This window comes from Marmota marmota, unplaced genomic scaffold, assembly GCF_001458135.2.
Source record: "Marmota marmota marmota unplaced genomic scaffold, marMar, whole genome shotgun sequence".
In the NCBI taxonomy this organism is placed as follows: domain Eukaryota; kingdom Metazoa; phylum Chordata; class Mammalia; order Rodentia; family Sciuridae; genus Marmota; species Marmota marmota.
In genome coordinates, this window is record NW_025999962.1 from 3,196,971 (window position 1) to 3,220,912 (window position 23,942).

At 47.5% G+C, this 23,942-nt stretch overlaps 1 protein-coding gene across 6 annotated transcripts; it reads right to left on the bottom strand.

Annotated features, from left to right (window-relative positions):
• Positions 1-978: 978 nt before the first annotated feature.
• Fam118a (family with sequence similarity 118 member A) lies at positions 979-23,936 on the bottom strand. Of its 6 annotated transcripts, none has more exons than XM_048803001.1 (10): positions 23,895-23,936; positions 14,430-14,485; positions 13,549-13,801; positions 11,106-11,327; positions 9,641-9,769; positions 8,071-8,356; positions 6,634-6,666; positions 5,639-5,716; positions 5,378-5,413; positions 979-2,193 (listed from the first exon to the last, which is right to left on the bottom strand). In XM_048803001.1, exons 2-10 carry the CDS (start codon positions 14,474-14,476, stop codon positions 2,174-2,176), a joined length of 1,104 nt encoding a protein of 367 aa, XP_048658958.1. In that variant the 5' UTR covers positions 14,477-14,485; positions 23,895-23,936; the 3' UTR covers positions 979-2,173. The 6 variants fall into 6 exon arrangements, with proteins under 6 accessions (XP_048658958.1, XP_048658959.1, XP_048658956.1 ...); XM_048803002.1 differs by having other exon boundaries at positions 11,106-11,294; positions 13,549-13,804; XM_048802999.1 differs by having other exon boundaries at positions 13,549-13,804.
• Positions 23,937-23,942: the final 6 nt, after the last annotated feature.

Genomic DNA, 23,942 nt, shown 5'->3' on the forward strand with positions numbered 1-23,942 from the left:
ACACAACAGCTGGTACACACATTAAAAAACAAAACTCCCAGGCCCCATGGACATGCGTGTAATCCCTGTGGCTTGGGAGACTAAGGCAAGAGGATCACAGTTTAAAGCCAGCCTCAGCAACTTGGCAAGACCCTGTTTCAAAATAAAAAGAGTTGGAGATGCGGTTCAGTTATTAAGCACCCCTGGGTTCAATCCTAGGTACTTTAAAAAAAGAAAAAAAAAAAGGAGCCATTATAAGAAGACTATATTCATACATTACAACAAGAGCATTGGATCCTCTCAACAGTTGGCACTCTGGGCTCGGGTTTACTTTTCCTCTTGTATCCTACTCCACAGTACCTCATGTCTTTCCAACTTTGAAAATCAAGTATCCATTCCTGATTGCAAGTAGTAAATATATCTTTAAAAGCTTTATACTTACAGGGCTGGGGTTGTGGCTCAGTAGTAGAGCACTCACCTAGCATGCATGAGGCACTGGGTTTGATCCTCAGCACCAAGTAAAAATAAATAAAGATATAAAAAAATGATAATAAAGGTGTCCACTTACAACTGAAAAATGCATGTTTTAAAAAAACCTTATAGGGCTGGGGTTGTGGCTCAGTGGTAGAGCGCTCGGCTAGCATGTGCAAGGCCCTGGATTCGATCCTTAGCACCACATAAACAAATAAAGGAACTGTGTACAATTAAAAAATAAAAATTAAAAAAAAAAACCTTATAGGCAGCTGGGGTGTGGCTCAGCGGTAGAGTGTTTGCCTCCCATGTGTAAGGCCCGGGGTTCAGTCCTCAGCACCACGTAAAAGTAAATAAACAAAGATACTACATCCATGTATAACTAAAGGACATTTTTTTAAAAACTTATAAATACATCAAATGAAATAATTTACTGAATTTCACAACTTAGTAACTTAAGCTAAAAATTCTCATTAAATGCATTATACCAAGACTTGTCACAACTAAAGAAAAGTTCAGCACACAGAGTTGATGTTAAGTTTTTATTTATGAGCAGAGTGACATAAAAGGTTTGTTGTCCATGCTTCAAAAGGGGGAAAGTCTCCGTCCTGTCTCTGGCTTCTCCAGTCCCTGTACATCCCAACCTGACATTCTTGTGCTTAACCTTCCCTGTGTCAACAGGAGATCACAGGGCTTGGCAAGAAATGTCACATCACAGACGGGCAGCCTCAGCTGAGACCAGGCAGGGCTTGTTTTCAAGAGAAGCCTTGGTCTTCAGCTTTCACTGCATCACGCAAGCCTGGGCCACAGGCGCCATGAGCACTGCCAGGGGCCACCACTGCTGCCACGCGGATGAGCACCAAGGATGTTTCAAGTGCAGGCCTTTCACAAGGCTCTGCCCACCTCCCTGCAAATCCCCTTAATGTGATCCATGGAAGGTGGTTTTAGGAAACAACAGAAAGGTTAGCCCCAGAGAAGTAAGACTTGGAAAGCTCAGAACTGACGATCTAAAAGTGCAGAGCCGTCTCCTGCCCCGCTGTGCTTTCTCAACTACCAGACACGCAGTGGACAGCCTCCACGACACTGACCAGCACTTTGGAACAGACCCTCTGGCTCTTGAGACTTCACCCTTCCTAGCAAGAGTCAGACTTGCCATCTCTTTGGAAAAGAAGTTACCAAGATGATGTAATTCCAAAGAAGCCCTACTAATCGAGTTGTCTTTAAAAACGCCCTGGGTCCGGTGCCTGAGCCATCAACTCATCCTTTACAACATAACAAACGTGTCTTTAAAATGTTTTCTATGGTAAAGATGTTCCACATAAAATGATAGTAAACTAAGTGTCCAGTTCGTATTTTCTCTTTGGCAACTACTGTTGCTTGGACAATCTTTACTCTCCCCCTTTATTAGGAAAAATGTCATCTTGACATAAGAGAGCATGTCAAATAGGAATTGGGAATACCAGGGACATCCCTCCCACTGATTTGGTCCCTGAGGTAGCTGTCCATCAGTCCTTACAAAGTGTACCTGAAGTGTGTCCATGTCACTCCCAAGCAGCTAAGCACATACAGTGGAGCTGTCACTCAGCCATGTGGCTCTTGGGCATGTGACTTGAGGCTTGAGATCCACATGGAATCCTCTGTACGTTCCTCATCACTTGGGCATGGCACTGTGGTTACAGAAGGCTGGCTTTCAAGTTGTAGATCTTAACTGGTTTTAGAGATTTCAAGATCCTCCAGCATCATCTGTTCAAGCAAAGAAACACCAAAACTGAAGTTCAGCTGAAAACACCTGCAATAGAACAGGACTGCTGCTTCAGAAACCTCCCAGTGTGCCTGAGAGAGGACTTGGAAAGCCTTCCCCGGAGGCCACAGTAGCTGCTGTCTAGAGATGGCCCTGCAGCTGTAATACCACACAGGACCAGGCAGGAAGGACCAGGCGATCTCCCCACTGAACCTGGACGCTGCCTTCTTTCTCTGTCAGACCAAGGATGGGCATTTTCAGCACAGGCACAGCGGGAGCCTGGTGGGCCTGTGAAGAACCAAGGCTCTGGGTGGGCAGGTGGAAATCCTCTCCCCTGGGCTCTGCAGCCTGCAATGTGAGGCCAGCAGGTCTGAGATGACCCTCGGCCTCTCACTGTTGTGCAGCACAAGCCACAGCTTTCTACACAACTGAGACCAGAGGCTTTTCCCTGAGCACACATGACTGCCTGCAGCAAGGCCGTGCTGCTGCTGGTGGCACCTGGGGCAGAGCTCCCACTGGGCACCGAAGAGGACAGAACCCCTGGCCCACTGCTCTGTGGCAACACCTACTAGGCAACAGGCCCTGCCACCTGCACACACACAACACCCTAAAGGGAGATACAGGCGTCAAGACCACACGTTCACCAGAGCAGCAGGAAAACGGCACTGTCCAGTGGGGACAGCCACGGGCTTCCTCCCCGAACACGGCAGCAATGGAAGCCCAGTGGAAAGAAGCACCTGCTCAGAGGACAACTCACAGAACACTAGGGTTTTCTTTGCTTTGGGTTCTGTGGTTCAGCAACTGAACCCAGGTGCTCTATACTGAATACATCCCAGCCTCTTTCATCTCAAGACAGCAGAGTTTCCCAGGCTGGCTTCCAACCTGTGATCCTCCTGCCTCAGCCTCCTGGTGAGCTGGGATTATAGGTCTGTACCACAGCACCCAGCTCTAAAGAACATTATTTATTTATTTATTTATTTTTCTGGGCCAGGGTGGTACCAGGGATTGAATCACTGAACCACATCCCCAGCCCTATTTTATATTTTATTTAGAGACTGGGTCTCACTGAGTTGCTTAGTGCCACACTAAATTGCTGAGGCTGGCTTTGAACTCGCGATCCTCCTGTCTCAGCCTCCTGAGCCGCTGGGATTACAAGCATGCTCCACCAGGCCCGGCGTAAAGAACATTAGTTTTACTTTTTGTTTCATTTTAGTTGTAGAAGTCAACTCACAACCCAAATATTTGCTAAAAGATTTCAAAAGAATTTTATCTAAAACTCCATCAAAATTCAATTCTCCCTATAAAGATACACGTGCCTCTCAAGTTCAGTGCAGTCATATGAAACTTAAAGGAAAGAATGCAGGGTCTACAGCAGCTGTCCTTGCAGAAGGACCCTGGCTCACTCACCTCATCCACCACTGAAAAGCAGGACGCTACAACCTCCAGCCTCTACCTGCCACCAAAACTTTCAAGAATTCATGCTGTAGGTGACATTTGAAAATTGCCTCATTTTATCTAAGTGTCATCTGCATTCATTATGAATCTTAATGACTACAATAGATCACAGTGTATGTTCCTTCTAGCAAAGAAGAAACATGCAGCACAGACCAAGTATCCCATATCCAAAGCTTGGGACCAGTAGTGTTTCAGATTCCTGAGGTTTTTGTTTTTTTGTTTTTGTTTTTTGGATTTTGGAGTATTGACAAGACTTTAAGGGACTGAGCACGCCTAATTCCAAAACAGAATTCCAATGTTCTCCAAAATTCAAACTTTGAGCACTGACTTGACACTCAAAAGAGCTTTAAAGACTTTGGTGGATTTCAGATTGGGAATCCCCAACCCATCACAGTATGCTTCAACACACCCTGGAGTCACCTTAACTATCAATAATTGACAATGTTAATATTCCAAAGCTCTCACAGACTGTTGGCAGATTGTTGTAAAGGTGTTGTTTTACTGAGGTTTTTTTACATAAAGTAATGAAAATAAAGTCCTGTATCTGAAAATCCTCTATCCAGTGTTTTCAGGAAAGGAGTCAGATGACCAGGGTGGCCTCTGGTGTCTCCAGAGATTTGAAAAGATATCACCATCCTAAACAACAGATGCTAGGAGAAAGGCTAAACCAGAAAATAAGAGCTCTCAAAAAACTTAAGATCACACTGTCAAAAATTTAACCCAAGGGGGTCTGGGGTTGTGGCTCAGAGGTAGAGCGCTCGCCGAGCATGTGCAAGGTCCTGGGTTTCATCCTCAGCACCACATAAAAATAAATAAATAAAATAAAAGTATTGTATCCAACTACATCTAAAAAATAAATATTTTTTTTAAATTTAAAACTATTTTGAAAATCTCCCAGAAAGTTTTGGAAAAAATGGAAACAGAAAATGAAAATTAAGAAGCATTAGAGAAAACTAAGAGAATGGAAATAATCCAGGAGACCCTCACTAGTATTGATTCTGGGAAGAGAGAAAAAAGAAGATGGAAATAATCATTAAGGTTCTAAAATGAAATAATAAACAAGTGTGAGGAAAAAAATCTCACTGGACCTCGATGTCAACCACACATCCTGCAACTGCACAGGAGTCATGCACTGGGTCGTTAACAACTCAAGAAACACTGACATTTTTGTTAAGTAAATCCTTTCCTTTCCCAACTTCAAGCACCAATGGAATGTGTTATTTCTTTGATTTGTAGCCATCACCTCTCCTAGTATCAACAGTTTGAATAGGTGAAATAAATCTTAGTGATAGAAGCAGCAAAAAGCAATGATTTGAAGTGGTTTCCTCTAGAACCTGACTTTAGCTGGGAAGGGGGCAGTGGGGGGGGGGGGNGGGGGGGGGGGGGGGGGGGGGGGGGGGGGGGGGGGGGGGGGGGGGGGGGGGGGGGGGGGGGGGGGGGGGGGGGGGGGGGGGGGGGGGGGGCGGTTGCCCCGACTGTCCTTGAGCTGTTCCGCTTTTTGCACTGGGTGTGATCATTGCGGGTGTCTTCACTTGGTGAAAGTTCAAAAGAACTGAGCCTACAATCTGCACCCTCTGTTTGCTTCCTTCAGTGATCTTCTTGACAAAACAAAATTTCTAAAAGGTTCTGGGTGCAACGGCACACACCCATAATCCCAGCTACACAGTTCAAGGCCAGCCTAGGCAACTTAGCGAGAAGGACTGGGACACAGCTCAGTGGCAGAGCACATACCTAGCATGTGTAAAGCCTTGAGTCCAGTCCCCCACACTGCAAAATAAATAATTTTAGAAAATTAAATAAGTTAAAGGGGGCACCTCTGGACAATTGGGGTCAGGTTCCACTCTAAAACTTCTTAGTGCTCTCTGACCCAGTCAGTGAATCACTGCTCCCAACACAGGACAAGGGGCACTAAAGCAAAGCACTGGGACTGTAGCCACCCACTAATAAGACACACCTCAGGGAGGTCCCCACGGAATAACACAATACCAGTACCTGACTGTCTGAGTTTTTTTGAGCCTTCAATTCCATTCTCTTCCAGCTTCCTCTTTGCACAGTCCTGACATGCATTACCTGAAAGTCAAAAACTTATTTTAATAAGTTGATCTATTCTAGAATTCACCCTCCAAGGGCCACCTTCTAAATCTGCTCTTACTGAAGCAATAGCCCAATAATCCCTTCCATACGCTGCAGATTTTTTAAAAATATCTTTTAGCTGTTGATAAACTTTTATTTATTTATATGTGGTGCTGAGAATCAAACCCAGTGCCTCCACATGCCAGGCACGTGACTACCGCTGAGCCCCAGCCCCAGCCCCCGCGTACACTGCACATTTTAACAACCAAGTCACTGCTTTTATTCTGAAGAAAAATTTGACTTCTAGAGGCTTAGTTAAGTAAGTGTGGCAATGGAAAGCCAAGGGTGGCTTCCTCAGCCCAAGCACACCCATCACTCACACAGATGTGGTGCTGGCAACCCCTATGCCAAACGGGCTGCAGAGGCCCTCCTTGCTGACTCACAGGGAGATCCCTACTGCTCAGCTTGCCCACTGGAAGACGCTGGTAGCTGCTAAGTCTTGTTAATTTATAATCAGGCGGAGTAGAGTCCATCGAGAGGACTGTTCACATTTCAAACAAGCACTAAACAGAAAAGCTTCTGAGGAGACAGGTTGCCCTGGGTTCCTGCGTGTTTTACTGCATGGTGCAATACAAACAGCCTCCCTCCAACAACTTGCACCTCTTGGTTCTTTGGGAAGAAATTATTCCCAGGTGCCTGCAGACAGCCTAAGTTATGCTTCCCACTGAAGGGATGGATGTAGTCCCTCACTGTAGCTGAATGTATTGCCACTTATCCTCTCCAGGAGGCTGCTTAATTCAGGCTAACTCTTTAATGTGAGAAACACAACTTTCATGATTTCATAAAGAGTGGCAGGAAGGTAAACAGAATGTGGAGGCAAAAAACAGGACGGCAAGAATAAAAATCTGCTTTACCCAATAATGTGGTGCTGTCCACTCGTTCAGCATCTGGGGAAGAAAGAGCAACAGTCAGCAGAACCAGACCTGGGATGCTCCTCTTCCTCTGGCCACTGGGGCCAGAGGCCAGGGCTGCTCTGAGGCTTCTGTGCTGGCCGTGGAGCCCTGGGCCAGTCATTGTCCTCTTTTCTCCTCCTGGCAGGGCTGACACCAGGGCTCAGTGAGTGTCATGTGAAGCACTGAGAGCCAGCTGGCAAATGAAGCACTGCTCACACCCATGATTGCTAATCACTAATGTCACTGTCAGTGGCATTCATTCTCTCCCACCAGGAGTACTAGTCCGTCAATGTGAGTACAAACGTCCTTCATGACAGCCAGATTAAAAACATGAGTGACCTTTCAGACCTCTGCAGTTTGTCAAAATCTACTCAGTTGCCAGGATCTGAAAAAGTGACCTCAGAGGAAACAGGAAGCCACTCAGCCATATGATCCAGAAGCTCAACTCAGTTAACAGGTCCTGGTCTTCCAGGGAGTCACAAGTGCAAGGGCAGCTGGGGACAGTGCAATGTCTCTGCAAAACTGTACACAGCCAAGCTCACAAGTTTGACTTCCCTTCTTCCACCCCTAGGAAGAAACTAGAGAGACGGACTACTGCCCTGGTTATGCTGTTATTCATAGAAGTACAACTTGAATCGACTTATTTTGCTGATTATTAGCAGCTCTGAAAAGAAAGTACTGGTGAAAACTCACGTGACTGCAGGATCATCAGCACCCTCTAGTTCCTAGCTGGCCTGTGTGCCGACCTCATTCCACCATGTAGGGAAGAGTAACTGAGTCTCGTATTACATGACAGGACAGTCAATACAGAACTTTCCACACTTGCTGTCATCCATGTTTTATGACACCAAACTCAAAGACATTAGCCCCCTCATGTCAAGATGACAAGGTCTGAGAAGTTCCAGTTATCCTGGTCACTCCTCGTAAGGGCCCAGGAGAATGCCTTAGAGATACGCTGCCCTCTGCAGAACAGGAAAATGTACTTTGAAAGAAGAAATAAAAGCCTTCATAGAATCATCCTGTTTGTTTGAGAATTTTAGCTTTTAAATGTGGTGACAGGATAAGAGCAGAAGATATCTGCATTTTTCAGGTTTTTATATTTATGACAGATAAAGTTGGCCTTGTAGTTTCCTTTATTGGTTAAGATAACCTGAAATTTGAATACACGTGTCCAACATTCATGTGCACAACTATATACTTTAATATCACTTCAAAGTTCAATTATAGACTGTCATTGTCACACCCACTTTCTCCAATCTTCAAATCTTAAAATCACAGAGGCATTTCTGAAAAATAATATTAGTGAATTTTATGGTATGTGAATTATAACTCCAAAGGGGGCGACTGGGAAAAAAACCATGAATTTTGTACTTGGAAAGTAAGGACAAAACTCCATACCTGGACTTCGCTGTTTGCAGATCTGCGTGGCGAGGTCTTGCACGTATCCTGGGAAATGGTCGAAACAGTCCCCGTAGGACACCACTTTAATTCCATGCAGCAGCATATCCGCCTGATGTTTAAAGAAATGGTCTTCATTCTCTTTGAGCACCACCATGTAGTGCTCCAAGTCCACCTTGTTGGGCACTGAGTAAAGGAAGAGGGCTTGGAATATCTGGTCACGCAGGGTCTCGCCACAGCCCACAAACAGAAAGGACTTGGTGCGGTACAGGTTCTGTAGAACTTCCTGTGAAAGGCCCAGAGGAAAGGGGGACGCTTGTATGCGAAACAGTGGAAGCTTACAACTAACCAAGTCCCACGCACGTGCTTTCAGATCCTGCTCCCCACTGGGTTTCCCCAGAGTCACCCCCAGAAGTCTTTAGAAAGGTGGTACACTCTTGAGGTGGGGCTTGGGCAAACCCCAAGTAGCGACCTGGGGCAAACAGGGTCAGCACTGGACTGAGAGTCCGTCTCTCAACCAGGGTCAGGGAGCCTCTTCCTAGCCAGGCCAGGTACCAGCCAATCAGGGGCCAGTGTGAATGCATCTCCTGGTGAGGACAGCCAATGCTCAGCAGGGCAAACACCCAACTCCACTCTTCTAGAATGATGTAGAGTCTTAAATTACTAAGACATAAAATAAGGACATTACACCATCTTCAGCTCAGAATTCTACACATGTAATACCCTGAAACTAATATCTGTCCATGGACCATGGATGGAAATGCATCCTTAGGGTACAGGTGGATACGGTTTGGGGAATGAGAACAGGAGACCTGAGGAGTGACAGTGAGCCAACGGTGGGAAGAGGAGAAGCACAGATGGCGAGGGGTCACTCAGGCAAGCAACAGAGAATCACCAATTCGCACAGGCAGACATCTTGGCAAGGCACAATATCAGCATGGACTTCCTCATAAGCAGTCAGCAGCGTCACCTGCTGACACTCTGTCCCCAGGGAATCAGGCTGGAAGAGCATGAGGAACAGGGACCTGGCCTGAGCTTGCAAGTGAACCCACGAAGAGGCTGCAGACCTACGTGCCAGGACAGAAGTGTTCAGGAAGCGCTGGAACACGCGGCTTCTCCACACTTTGTTCTGTGAACAGCATCAAGAACACCTCACAGAGAAGGAGGCTTAAGACTGGGTTGTGAAGGCTGAAGAGACTGCTAAGTCAAGGAAGGAGAGGAAATGGGCAGAAGACGCCTGAGTAAAGGCAAAACTGTGAGCTGAGAGGAGCGACTAGAGCGCACATGCAGACCCTGTGCTGTGCACTCCGCCTTGCCGCCTCCCTCAATGGCAGGTGCTGGCGCAGAGCGGGAGAGGAGAGCTAGACCCTCCCAAGTCTTCCGCGCTCCCTCCTAGAGCAGATGTGCACTGAGCATCTACGCATAGGCGAGGCCTGGAACAGCTGGGACACAGAGACACGACCCGTGGCTGGCACGTGTGGGGGGCTGACTGCAAGGATGCAGATGCAGCAGAGCACCGGGGCCACAGGTTCCCCAGGGGCACAACCAAGCCAACCAAGACGGCCCCTACCATTACTTCTGGGTCTTGAGTGACATCTTTATATCCTGACGGATCCAACACCATCCCGCAGGGGTCTGTGTATAAGCCATGAATATGAAGAACTCCATACTTGATGTGGCCTCTTGCCCACTGAAGAACCTATCAAAACCAAGCCGACATGGAGAACATCAGCCTGGCGTCATTTCAATCAGAAGAAGAGAACATCTAAATCAGCTCATGGTTTTTTCAAACCTACCTTAAAAAGAGTTAAGAGAGATTTTGTAATTTATAAATTAAACCTTTAAAACATAGAAACTTAGCTGTTGGCCCTAGTTATTCCTGTCACGGTACCTCAACAAGAACTTTTTAAAGACAGATGGTTGTGTAAACTGCAGGAGTATTGGCTGGAGAAGGGGACGGTTACGGGTTACACTCAGTTACGGGCTACACTGCAATTACTCTATGCATTATTTTCACACCAAGGGAAAAACATATGGAAAAAAGTACTTATCAAATGGCCAACTATAGTTATTCCAGTTCAAGATACAAAGGAAAGCGCCAGGTATCACCAGCTACTCAGAAGACGGAGACAGGAGAATCCCAAGTCCAAGCCCAGCCTGAGAAACTTAGTGAGACTGTCTCAAAATTTAAAAAAGAGCTGGGGATGTGGCTCAGTGGCAGAGCACCCTAATTTCAATTCCCAGTATCACAAAAAAGTGGGGGGATGGGGGGGCCCTGGGATATATATAATGCACTTGCCTAACCTGCAAGGCCTTGGTTCAATCCCTAGAAAAACACACATATACCAAAATTCTATTGCCATTTTAAAAATAACACTTTAAAAAAAAAATAGCTTAATGAGCTGGGCATGGTCCATGCATGCTCTATCACTGAGCTACATCCTCAATCACCACTGGGAGGCTGAGGCCAGAGATCACAAGTTCAAACCAGCCTCAGAATTTTAGCAAGCAAGACACTGTTTCAAAATAAAAAATATGAAAAGGGCTGGGGATGTGGCTCAGTGGTTAAGCACCCCTGGGTTCAATCCCTGGTACCAAAGGAAAAGAAAAATCTTAATGACAGGAAAATGCACAGTGTAATATTAAGGGAAAAAAAAAAAACAGGATTAAAAACTTGAAATCTCAATTTGTTAAAGTTCCCAGCAATGGAATTTAGGAATTTTTCTTTTAATACTCCTTTATTCCCCATATTTTCCACGGTGACTATAATCAATAAGTGCAGGTGTCAGACATACTGAACAGCATGAAAAGAAAATAACAGCAGCAGTAAGAGAAGTCTTCAGAGGCAGAGGGCACAACCCTTGGGGACCCAGCTGCCTCAGGAGAGACTGGCGTGGTATTCAGGACTGACTATCAAGTTTCACTGTGGGGCACCAGTGGCACTTCTTAGTTACAAGTTCAATGCCTTGAGTGAAGTTCTTCTGAGCCACAAAGTGCACGCTGAGCCTTCCCTTGCCTGCCGTACCCTGCCCTACCTTCATCTTGTCCTTCAAGTCCAAGGACTCCATGGGCTTGTTCTGTTGCTGCCCAAAGATCTCCAGCAGGTTGTCATAGTTAGTGGTCAACACCATGGTGCCCCTGTCCATCAGGCTGAGGATGGACTGTAGCACCACTGGGTTCTGGATATGGTGCTCCAGGCTATCAAACACCTCCATCAGGCAGTCCTGGAAGAAGTTGGGCTTGGTGTCACCTGTGCGCTACGGAGGGTGGAGCAAGAGTTACAAGAAATCAGAGCTCAACAGCTACTACACACTAAGTAGTTGGCACTCTGCCTGCTACAGATACAGCAGTTTATTTCTTTATTTCCTGCTTCTGAGGTTGAACCCATGGGTGCTCTATCACTGAGCTACATCCTCAATCCTTTTTATTTTGAGACAGAGTCTCACCAAGTTGCTAAGGTTGGCCTGAAACTTGTGATCCTCCTGCCTCCACCTCCTGAGTTGCTGGGATTACAAGTGTGAACCACTGTGCCTGGTAATATAGAAGTTTTTAAAAAAAGAAGACAATCCACCTTCAGGGAGTTTATTACAATACAGAGAAGAGTGCTGGGGTGCACATCTATAATCCCAACTACTTGAGAGGCTGAAGTAGGAGAATCACAAGTTCTAGGCCAGCCTGGGCAATGTAGTGAGACCCTATCTCAAGATAAAAAGGGCTGGGGAACCAGGCACTGTGGTGCAAACCTGTAATCCCCAGGAGCTTGGGAGGCTGAGGCAGGAGGATCAGGAGTTCAAGAGGGCCTCAGCAATTCAGCAAGGCTTTGTCTCTAAAAAAAAATGTGAAAAGGGGCTGAGGATGTGGCTCAGTGGTTAAATACTCCTAGGTTCAATTCCCAGTACCAAAAAAAAAAAAAAAAGGCAGGGGCGGGGGACTGGGGATGAAGCTCAGTTGTAGAGTGCTTGCCTAGCAGGCCTGAGGTCCTGGGTTCAATTTTCAACACCACAAAAGATTTTAGAGGAAGGGAAAGGCCATGTACAAATATGGTGATAAACACCATGGGGAAAACAAGAGGGGCAGGAGAGGGGCCCTGTGAAGGAGGGTGGCTCAGGCAAGGGCACAGGCAAGGCCTCTCTGATAACAGACATTGGCAGAGACCTGAGCGGGCGAGGGGCTTCCAGAATGTCTGGGCAGGGAGAAGAACGAGTGCAAAGGAACTAGGGAAAGCTCAGGCAGGTCCAAGGGTCAGTGAGGCTCCTGCTGGAGGAGGAGTGGTGGGAGTATCAGGAAGGGCGGTGAGAAGTGGCCTGTACGAGACTGTGGGAGGGCATGATGACCCTGGTAGAGACCCAGCTTTCCCTCTGAGACTTTACAAGTGCTGTAAAATCTTTCTTCTTCTGGTTGGTTCTTTAAGAAACCATCTTAAATTGCCCTCAATGAGGAAGGAAGCAGTGTCTCCTGAACGGCTCGGGGAGTCAGCAGGAACAGGGCTGAGATCAGCCCCCAGAGTGATGGCCAAGGGAGGTGGTGGGGGCAAAGCCTGGTTAAGAAGGTGGGTTTGAGAGTCAGGGCTGTAGCTCAGTGGCAGAGCGCTTGCCCAGCATGCGTGAGGTACTGGGTTTGATCCTCAGCACCACATAAAAATAAACACATAAAATAAAGGTATTCTGGGGCTGGGGATGTGGCTCAAGCGGTAGCGCGCTCTCCTGGCATGCGTGCGGCCCGGGTTCGATCCTCAGCACAACATACAAAGATGTTGTGTCCGCCGAAAACTAAAAAATAAATATAAAAAAAATTCTCTCTCTTTAAAAAAATAAAATAAATAAAGGTATTCTATCCATCTACAACTACAAAAAAAAAAAGTTTTTTTTGGAAAGTGGGTTTGGGAGAAGAAAGGAGGTGGTGACAGCAAATGCAACTCTGCTGTGAGTAACCAGAGGAGTGAAGCTGGAGAGAGAGTGGACTCAACCGTCCCAGCAGCCCAGGCCTCACCCAGCGCTGCCTGCCCTGAGCCTCACTGCCAGCACCTCCGGAGCTAGGAATCCATCCCACCTCGCCCTGTCCCTGCTGATGTTGGCTGCCCCAGAGTCCCAAGCCTCACAGATGACCTACTACCCATCTTAAAATGCCTTCTGGGGACCAGCTGTCATTTGAAGATGTGGCCAGCTACTTAGACCAAAACCTACCTTCAGGACACCTCTGTGCCAAATGACACAAAATCACAAAGCTCACAGCAGCGTGACAATATCCAGAGCCAACCCTGCAGAGTCAGGCCACTCACTATGGGATACAGGAGCCACAGGCTACACCTGACATTATCCTATTTAAAAGGATGACATCAGCACCTCAGCCCCACTCTGCAGAGCAATGAGCACAGCAGGGCTCGCGGAGCACTCTGCAGGGCGCTCAGCTCAGAATTCACCCAGCTTGATCCAGAACCAAGAGCTGCCCTGCCAAACTTGAAGCATTTCTGAGACTCACAGGTGACATCTTTCGGATCAGATCGTGGGCCACAACCAGCAGATCCCGGTCCTTCATCACTTTCCTCCGGAACTCGGCCACGTCTCCTGGGTGCAGCACCTCCAGCTGCTCGGCAGCCTCGATGACAGCCTCGATGCAGCTCCGCCACGAGCAGAGCGCAGGGATCCCTGGGGCCACCGCAGCGCTGACGCCAGTCCCGATGACCAAGAGCAGCTCCTGGGGTTGTTTCCGGATGAGGCTTTTTAAAAACTTTCTACTTCAAAACAAAGGAGCAGGGGAAGTGAACACGGAAGTGAAAACCAAGCCTGGCAACATCTGTGACATTCAGTCAAACAGGGCCTGTCCCTAAATACACGTTTTGTTCCCTCTGTACCCCAGAAAACCAAGCCTGTGTCTTTCTTCTTTAGGCATTTACTGGACACATTCTACCCTCCTCCATGATGGACACGGGCAGCTGTGCTCAGTCACCTTGAGTCACCCATGGTGCTAAGCACGTGCTTGTGTGATTTGTATCTGAACAAAAAGCTCAGCCTCATTCCTTTGAGGCTGCAAGTAGCTCGAAAAGACCAACTATAATGACAGATGATCCCTGCTTACAATGTCAGGCAAGACAATTCCTGGCAACACCCTGGCTTTCTGACACCTATCAATCCCTATCTGTTCTCTGGTAGGTAGCTCCTCCTCCTGCGTCACTTGACAGCAAATATAAAAGAATTCTTCCCCCCCCTTTAACTACCGCTGCTGGGCTTGGAGAGCCAACTGTGATCGCCTCATTGGGCAGAAGGGCAGAAAACTGGAGGTGTGCGTGTCACTCTGTCTTTGTAGACAAATGCTATGCGAAGTCAATAACCCTGCCTGCAAGGGTAGCTAACTTTATTTACCTTGATTTTTGTTCGTTTCTATTTGTTGTCTTTTCCACTGAATCCATCTGTGAATCCTAAAGAGAAAAATTAGTCAGAAGGTCCCTGGAAGAGTTACAGCTGAAAGTAAAACCAAAAGCCCTGGATCTCGGTTTAAATTAGAGTACCCGAAAAATGCCACACAAACAAAGCACACAGCCACTCCTGCTAATCTTGCGACTTATCAGGCTGGAGATGCACCACTGTCTGGTCAGACAGAAAAGGAAGGAGAACTGGCACAGGAATGCAGGGCTGCAGCCCCACGCTGCCGTCTTCCCCCACCCCCAGGGTCTCTTGGGACAGCACTCTGAGGGACTCCCAGTGGACGTGAGCACAGATGACTGATCACGGAAGGAAGGACATGACGAGTGTCATAACCAAGGGAAGCCAGAATGTGACTTTTCAAAGAAGGTGTGGAGCACTCCAGACACCGAGTCCAGGCCTGGATCTGAGGCAGAACCCCGACACCCCTCCGCACTTCCCAGGTGCCAGGCCTGCCCGTGGCTAACTGAAATCCAGCCCAAAGAAGTCACCAAAGCAGACACAAAACAGGACTCTGAACCCATATGGTCTCTATCCACCAAGCTCTCTCTATCGTCTACTAATTTTCCAGAATCATGTTTCCCCTCAATTCCATAATATTTACTATGAACACAGAAAAATCGAGTTTAAATGGCCTATAATCCTACTACCTCTGAGCAATATATATTATCATCTATATATTTCCCTTGAGACTTAACAGTTTAAATTTTTATATCATCTGAGAACCTAGTACATATCCCACTTTTTCATGCATTATAATAAGTTTCATTATACTATGAAAAAGCATTCACAATCATGCTACACATATGAAATTCCAATAAACGGTAGACCATCTTTATCTAGTCCCTGATGCAGGACCCTAGTAGGATAATATCCTAATGACAGGCTTGGTGCACAGCTGCTTTTTGTCACTTTGAAACTGCCTATTTAGGACGGCTTCAGAGCAGCCCACGGTGCTGAGTTAGAGCAGGAGCGCCTCCCGACGGAGGCCAGCAGGACATGCAAAATCCCGCTTTGCTACATGTTAACCAGCACTGACTGAAAACCACTAGTCCACGTGTATCTTTTCCCCCCTCAGTTAAAATCAGGTTACCAAAAAATAACTTTCCAGGGTAAGGACCCAAAGCTTGATCGGTCTGATTACTCTTAAGTTGTGGAGGTAAGTGGGACCCTAAGATGACCCTGAGACGCTGCTCTAAGAGCACACATTCTCTGGGGGCGCTTCACAGCTTGCAAACTCCTCAAGGTGCATGAGACTGTCCCCACTACACAGAACCCCCAGAAAGTGAGGCTCAGAGATGTGGTCACTGCTGGCAGAGTGAGGCTGCTGCTCACCCCGGCTCCCCTTCTCCTCCCCAGTGCAGTTCCCATCAGACCTACCAGATCAAACACACGAGGACTTTTCTAAAGAAAGCAAAAAATACAGAGGCTCTCCACTCTACAGTAGGATCCCTCCACCAGACACCCCTGGGTCCCAGCCCTGAGCTTTCCATGACCCGTTCATCAATCCTCAGCTTTGCCAACTATGAAATGTGGATTCCTGCTAATTAGCCGAGTTTTGAAGGCTCAGGACCCTCAAAGGAAATTGTTGAGTTAAAACTGCTGAGTCCAACAGCTCTCCTGTAGATGCCCCAGGCTTCCTTTTCTAATCCCCTCCCCCCACCAGGGACAGAATGCCAAGAGTCACACACTGTTCAATCCTATTTGAAGGTTAAGGAGCTGCTCATCAGCAGACTAATCCCAGCCCCACCTCCCACTTAACCCCCCAGATAACCCACAGAATACTCCCTGTGCCCTATGGGAAGTGCTCATTTGTCTCAGCCTTCACCACCTAGTACTTTAGAAGACTTTTAAAACAGTTACCTAACAGCCAGTAACTAAACACACCACATGCCTCAAATTGTTATCATGGCAAAGAAATTTAAAAATCTCTAGTTCCTTCAATTGATGTTCAACTGCTTTTGAGTCTCCATATATGCATGAATTATAGTTACAAATTCAAAACCTAAATATATTTATACATCTGCAAAAAGTATTAAAAGTAGTAAACCTTTTGCAGAGTACTTAACTCCAAAATTAAGTGATTTCAAAGTTTCCCAAAACAACAAGTTATCATTATTCACAACACTTCCACATGGGTGAAAGTAAGTGCTCCTGGGTGGTTGCTGCTGGTTTGTACTCTGACCCTCATTCTCAGCCTGACTGGAAGGTCTGGAACTGGCTCTCAGATAGCACTTTCAACACAACATGCAGGTTCCAACCACAAGAGGCACAAGGGCCTCTAAAATTTAAGACTTATGTGGACCTCTAAGGATCAAAGCAGCCAACTGGGTAAGTACCCAATGACATTAAACTCAGCACAGGAACTCTGCCTGTATCCATCTGCTAATATGCCAGTGGCCCAAAAAAAGTCACATGACTCAGCCAAGTCATTGTGTGAAGAGTCCAATTCAAAAGGTGGTAAACTATGAAAAGTAGACCTGTTATTTTCATACAGCCAGCAAAGCAAGTCTCCAGTCCTAACCCACTGTGGTGGACTCCTGGAGAACCCTCTCCCCTGGCATGATCAGGCCTCCGGTATCCAGACTCTGAACATTTGTGTAGCACTGGCTGCTGAGAAAACAGGATAAGGCAGTCTTGGCTGCTGTGTAGCTAGTTTATGAAATACTGTGATCTTATATTCTATGCAGAGGACATGTTAGTGAGGACCGCCGCCCCCGCCACACACACACACCAGTGCTGGGGATGGATCCCAGGGCCATGTGCATCTAGACAAGTACTTTGCCACCAAACTACACCCTAGATGCCTGGTAAGACTTTCATTAAAGCCTTGGATGAGAAGGACAGGATCTGTTTTTAAGGGTGTGTGTTAAGGCCTGATGTTGCTTTTAGAAAATGCTGATAGGTCCTTGCAAAAAAATGGGTTGCTATGATGACTTGGCTTTGAGCCTACAAACTGGTGACGTGATCACCAAGGAAACCAAAAGATGCAGTGTGTCTGAAAGGCCTCTGAAGGGTTTTGCTGTTGTCTGGAATCTGATTGGTTTAGAAGAGTGGCATTTGAGATGCAAGCAGTACCAGAGAGAGGCTGGCTGTCCTTCCAAAACTTTTAGGATCAGGCCATGGAAATCTCTCTCTTGGACCTTGGTTTAGAAATCAGAGGAGATCTGGGGTAATCTCCAAGTTATTGTAAGATTTGGCTCTGATCTTTATGCTGTTGAAAAACAGGAAATGAGGTAATGTCTTTTAGTGTTTATAAAGGACTGTAAATGTCTAAATATGGGCAGCTATGCAGCTCATCATTGCAGGCAGAAGTCTGAGAAGTGCTTTAATAGTAGAGCCTGTCTTCTGCAACCTTGCCCTGTAAAGCCCAGTCCTGGCTCCTGAAAAAACAAACATCATGTGGCAGACAACCTGCTACCACCTGCTAACCCCATCCACCCACCAGGAGCAAGGCTGCTGGGACCCCCTCGGTTCCAGGCAGGCAGTCAGCTGACAACTACGGGAGCAACCCCAGCACAGCCAGCCAGGCCCCAGCATGGAGCTATGGAACTCGACAGAAAGGCTTGCCACCACCATTCTCCACGGCCAGAGCAGAGGGGCGGAGAAGGAAGGGAACCCGAAGCACTGAGGAAGCCAGAGGCTCATAACTGAGTGGCCATCAAGCTTTATGAGAAGAGGGCGCCAATGTCTGCCAGCAATGCTAATTATGAAAACATTGTTTCCCCTCATCACAGATGTGAAACGCCTATAAAAACTGAAGTACAGTAATATAATAGAAATATGGTAAAAATATAATTACAATAATTATAGTACAATAATACTAATTAACATTAACATAATATACATAAACCTATTTGAATGTACCTGTGGCAATTTTATTGAAATATCTGTAGAATTAAAAACTTGGGATTTAAAATTAAAAGGGGGCATAACAAAAAACTAAATTATTCACCTTCAATCACAAGCTGCACTTTTACTTTACAAGCATAGTGAGTTAGAAGGGTCCAAGTTTATTGGACCCTTGACAATACTTTTTTTAAAACCTCTTACTTTCTTTCTATAAATAAGTTCTCTTAAGGTTTTTGTTTGTTTGTTTGTTTTGTTTTTTGGTACTGGGACTTGAACTCAGGGACGCTTAACCACTGAGTGACATTCCCAGCCCCTTGCTAAGTTGCTGAAGTTGGCTTTAAACTCACAATCCTCCTGCCTCAGCTTCTTGAGCCACTGGGATTATAGACATGGCAACCGTGACCAACTCTCACGGATGTAAGCTGTATATAAAAGCAGGGCGATGCACACCCACAGGCTACAGAGGGACACAAAGCAGATGTGCAGAATAAAGCCTCACACAACAAGGGGCAGGGGTCACATTTATACAGCCAATGTACAGTAGCACTTCCAAGCACTGACCTTCAATTCATCTGCAATCACTTCAAAAAGTGATGGGACACGTAAGACCCAGAATTTACAGACAAGAAAGTCAAACAAGGTCACTGTCGCTACCACTGAGTTGGTATGTAAAATCCTGAGGACGAGGCCAGGTAACAGAGCAGATGACTCCCAGAAACATCACTAGTGCCACTACAGCCACCGTTAGCAAAGTCACCACACTTAGAATGGTATACAAATGTGCAGAAGGAGACAGGAGACTGGAAATGCTGAGTTCAACTTACAGAACCAGGGTGGCCTATGGTCTCCACGCCCCACAGGCAGGTCTGGGAGGCAGAAGCCTTTGAGCAGTGCTCAGCAGGCCACCCAGCCCTCTCTCAATGGTGCGCTTCCCTGACTTCGCCCAATTCTTAAGCCTCCTTTCTCACAGCAACCTGGCTTCCTAGTGGACCGCTGCAGGTGGGGGCCAAGGATGAAGAAATCACACGTGGCAGTCTCGTTTCCAATGAACCACCTGGGTCCAGCTGACAAGAATTTCAGGTGAGTGTGATTAGCATGCCTAGCTCCACCTGAACTGGAAATAAGGCACAAAGGGACAAAAAAGTCAAGCTTTCATACCGCAAAGAAGAGGCTTAGCCCCAAATCAAGTGTGCACCCAGAGCAGCACTGGGATGAGACAGGGAAACGGATCTGCCCTCCAGAGAGCACCAGCATTCCCAGCAGACCTCTCCCAAGCTCAGCCTCCTAACCAGTCAAATAGGGATTGCTTGGCCACTTCCAGGCCAGGCTGTTGCAGAGACTGAGGAAGCCCAATATCTAAGGGCACTTAACCAGCTGTGAAAGCTCATCCATCACTGTGAGCCAGCACTAGCAGCCTTCCCAGTTATCACCTTTCCAGGACAGTCACCATAACATGTGTCAGGCTAGCCAGGGTTCTGGTAAAATCTAACTTCAGCCAGTAAAGAGGAATCTTCAGGATGAACTGCTTTCTGCAACTTACAGAAAAGGCAAACCCTAATTTCAACCCCTCCTACCTGACCACTCTCTTCATCTCAAATGAACTACGACAGAACTGCCTACTTAGATTATCAGAATGTGTTAACTGGCTTCCTGAAGCCAATGTCCCAGAGTTGCTTGGGCACATGGGCCCCAATCAAGTAAAGGTAAAATCACCAGTAACAGAAAATAGGGACTGGACGTGTGGCTCAGTGTGGACCACCTGCTCAGCATATGTGAAGCCCTGGGTTCCATCCATGGTTGCCACCAAGAAAATTTTTAAAAAGTTCAAAGTCAGTTTCATTTAAATATCAACATTAATCACTTCCACTTTTCGAGCCTTTACTAGGTCTGAGGGAGAGCTCTGAACACTTTCTGTACATCGTCTCATTCGAACCCCACAAAGCAGTCACGGCTTCTACTTCCCCTGACCCACATGACAGCAAGCCTTTGAAGAGGCCCGACACCACGGTGTAGTCTTGTACCTGTTCTGACATCAGCGCAGCCCGGAAAGGCAAACAAACACACCTGATATTTTACTGGGAACCTGCCATCCGGGAAAATAGATGTTTCCATCAGATGTGACACGTCACATAACTCAAGAAGCTGTGTTGCTTAATAAGCTAGTAATGGTGACAACAAAACTGAGGCCAAAGCACACTTCTCCTCCACCATGTCCCCTCCCAAGAGGATCTAGAAGAGATGTTCTAGAAAGCAGATCTCCCATTAACCTTGAACTACAGAAATCCAGAGCTGGAGGAATCTTAAAGCTGATAGATACCAAATACCCTCATTTTTCTGAAGAGATAAGGAGACTGAGAGGCAATGACCTGGTTAGTGTCTCCCAATGAGTTAGGAACAAACTGTAAACTTGCCCCTGGCTCATGTCCCAGACTCTTTCCATTACCTTGGGCAATGCCTGGTCCACTGTGACCCAAAACTCCATCTAAGGCACTCATTTCCACCTCCAGAGCACCAAATCTGCACACATAACAGAGTGCAGTTTGCAATTTCATCAGCTCTTACTCCATTCATGCCCCAGAAATGCTAAGAGAGAAGTCAGCAATTAGTGGAGCCCCAGGAAAACCAATCAGCTCACAGAAGTTCTATGTTTGGTCTTTGCTGGCTTGTCACACTACTGTCTGTGTTAACTTTAGCTGGAATAGATAAGGCGGGCTACAAGAGGAAAACAATACTCCATTCTCCCTGCAGGAAAACTAAGCTCCAGGCTCCTTGGGTGAAGGAAGCAGGATATCATAGAAAGCACCCCACCAACACCAATACTGGCTGCACTGCTTAACACTTAGGAAACCACTCCTTGTGAGCCTATTTCTTTTATGTGTAAAAAGGAGCAACAGCATCTACCTCCTAGGGTGGCTGGAAACACTAAATGGGACAACACTTAAAAGAGCAGCATGTTCCTGTGACACTACAGCTGTATGATAGTGGAGCTTTCCTATTTAATTCATCAAAAATGAAGTGAATCAAAACACTTCAGTTCTTCTTTGACCCATCACAGTTGCTGTGTGGCCAGCTTACTGGACTGTATACAGAACACTGTCGTCTTCAACAGGGCTAGCCCAGGCTCCCGCACCCAGCCCAGACTTCAACAGAGGGAGTCCTGTAGCACTTTCTTCCCAAATCTCTCTGATCCACGTCAGCCACTGCCTCAAAGTCTCACAACTTAACTGGACACTCAAACCTGCTTGCAGCTCCAGCACCTGTCGTCCCACATTGTCTCCAGTAACAATTGACACATCTGAATTTCTCTGTCCTTCAAAGGTTTGCCACTTCCTTCAGGATCCCCCAGGCCAGCATGAACTCGGCCACTTCTGAGAGTCAGGCCCCTTCACCCTGCCCACTCTATGACAGGTGTAACTTCTGGGTACTTAGTAGGCTCACTGTGACACACACTGTCACCCTGATGAAGCTCTAAGGTGAACACATACCTGATGAATTAATGACAAAACCTGACCTAAACATTCCCAGGTCAATCCCCAGGCTGTCTTTTAGGCCTGGGATTTCAGAAGCTCCGCCATGCCCCAGGAGGCTATCACCTTGGTCCAGGTCATCCCCATCTCTCAATAATCTTGCTCCCTCCAAACAAGTCTCCCCACCACCACCCAAGCCGCTTTACTCTCCTCCTTAAATACTTCAGTGTTCTCCTGCTTCCCCAAGGTGCTCAGCCTTGGAAGCATGCCATGTGTGGGTCCTGGCTGGACTCTGGGCCCCTTTCTCACCACTCCTGACTCAATCCCTGTGCTCTACAAAACTCCCATGCTCCCTTTCTGGTCTCCAATGGAAATGCTTCCCTCACTCCTCCCCACCAACCACTGCTCACCTTCCTTCAATCAGCTAGATCACCATCTACCAGGACCCTACTAGCAGAAGCAGTAATTCCAGAAAGGCCCAAGGGCATGGTGGGCTGGCCCTCCTCACACTGACCATGCAGAGAACACAACTCCAGCCACACTCCCAGGACAAAGCTCTACTCCAGCCACACCTTGACGTTTCCAAAATCTATGCTGAACTCCCTCTGTCATTCCACACGCTGTCTGCTGCCTTTGCTTGGAATAACTGTGGCAAAGTTCTTGGCCTCAACCTTCAAGAATCTGCTCACCTGTTCCCTGCCATCTCCTCATCACCAAGATGACCTGTGTGTGTGTGTGTTTGTGTGTGTACTTACGTCTGCAAGGCAAGCACTCTACCAACTGAGCTACATCCACAGCCCAAGAAGTCCTCCTTAACCCTTACCTCTTCTCAAAAATCCTCCACCCAAGCTGCATTCAAGGCCACTGCATTGTTACCACCACACCCCCCTGGCCTCTCAATAAAGCCCTGACAGCAGGGGCAGTGTCCTCTGTCTCCCAATGCAAAGACCTTTGTCTGCCATAATAATCAGGTGAAGTATATTTTCTCCCAATATCTAAGTATGATCAGCAAGAGATCTCAGGCAGCTATCCCTCTAGACTGCGCTGGGAACCGCCTACGGGCAAGGAACCGCCTATGGGCAAAGAACCGCCTATGACAAGAAGAGCCCTAGGAAATAATCTTTGTTCTTAAGATTTACAGAACTGAAAAGCAGCTCTAGATTAGGGTCAGTCGTGGATCAGATGTGTTATTTGGTCACAAACCTTCACCTGTAAGATGGTGCCCATCAGCCTGTGATCAACCATCTCTTCCGGAAATTGCTCCCAAATCGGCTTCCTGGGAGGGGAGATGGCCCTGTAGGCTCCCCATCAGCCAGCTCATCCTAATCAAGTTCTTTCTCTACTACAGCTTAGCCTCTTGACTAGTTGGTTTCCAACGCGGAACCAGCCAACCAAGCCGGTGTACCATAACAGAACCTATCAGTCATTCAAAACAATGCTGGTTCCCCACTTCAAAAAAGAAAACCACACAAAACAAAATGAAACCCTGCTGTTCTCAGAATGAGCAGACAACATAAAAGAGCCCTGATTTGCCCAGCTCCCTCCCTCTATCCATATGAGTCTCACCAGAGCATTAAAAAGTTAAACCCTGTGCCTGATCTGGCCTCCAAGCCCCAGTGCACACAATTACACATGCAGAGCCTGCGATCGCGCCCTCCGTCCGGTTACAAAGTGGTCCTTGGGGACCTGTTACTTGTTCCTACTTTTTATCCTTAACCATCACCAACTCCGGGAGCATTTCTGAGCGCCCCGAGGCTCCGCACCCCACAGACCTCACGCTGAGAGGAGGGCACAGACGCCTCGAGGCAGGTGACACAGACGCGCAGCCGGGGACCCTCGGGGTCGGGGGTGCTAAGGGCAGAGGGGAGCCCACGGGCCGGAGGATCCGAGGGGCTGGGCGGGTCCCGAGGGAATCCCGAGGGTGTCAGGAACAGACGGTCTCGGGGGACCCTGGCCCCGAAGCCGCCGAGTCCCGGGAGGTCTGAGTCCGGGGACGTCGGAAGGCCTGGGGGCTCCCGGGCCGGAAGGCGGTCGGGGCCAGGGGGCCGGGTCCCAGGGCTCCGGCGCGGCCCGCCCGCCCCCTCACCTGCCGCGCCGCCGCAGGCCGCAGCTCGCGCTCCCGCCGCCGCCTGCT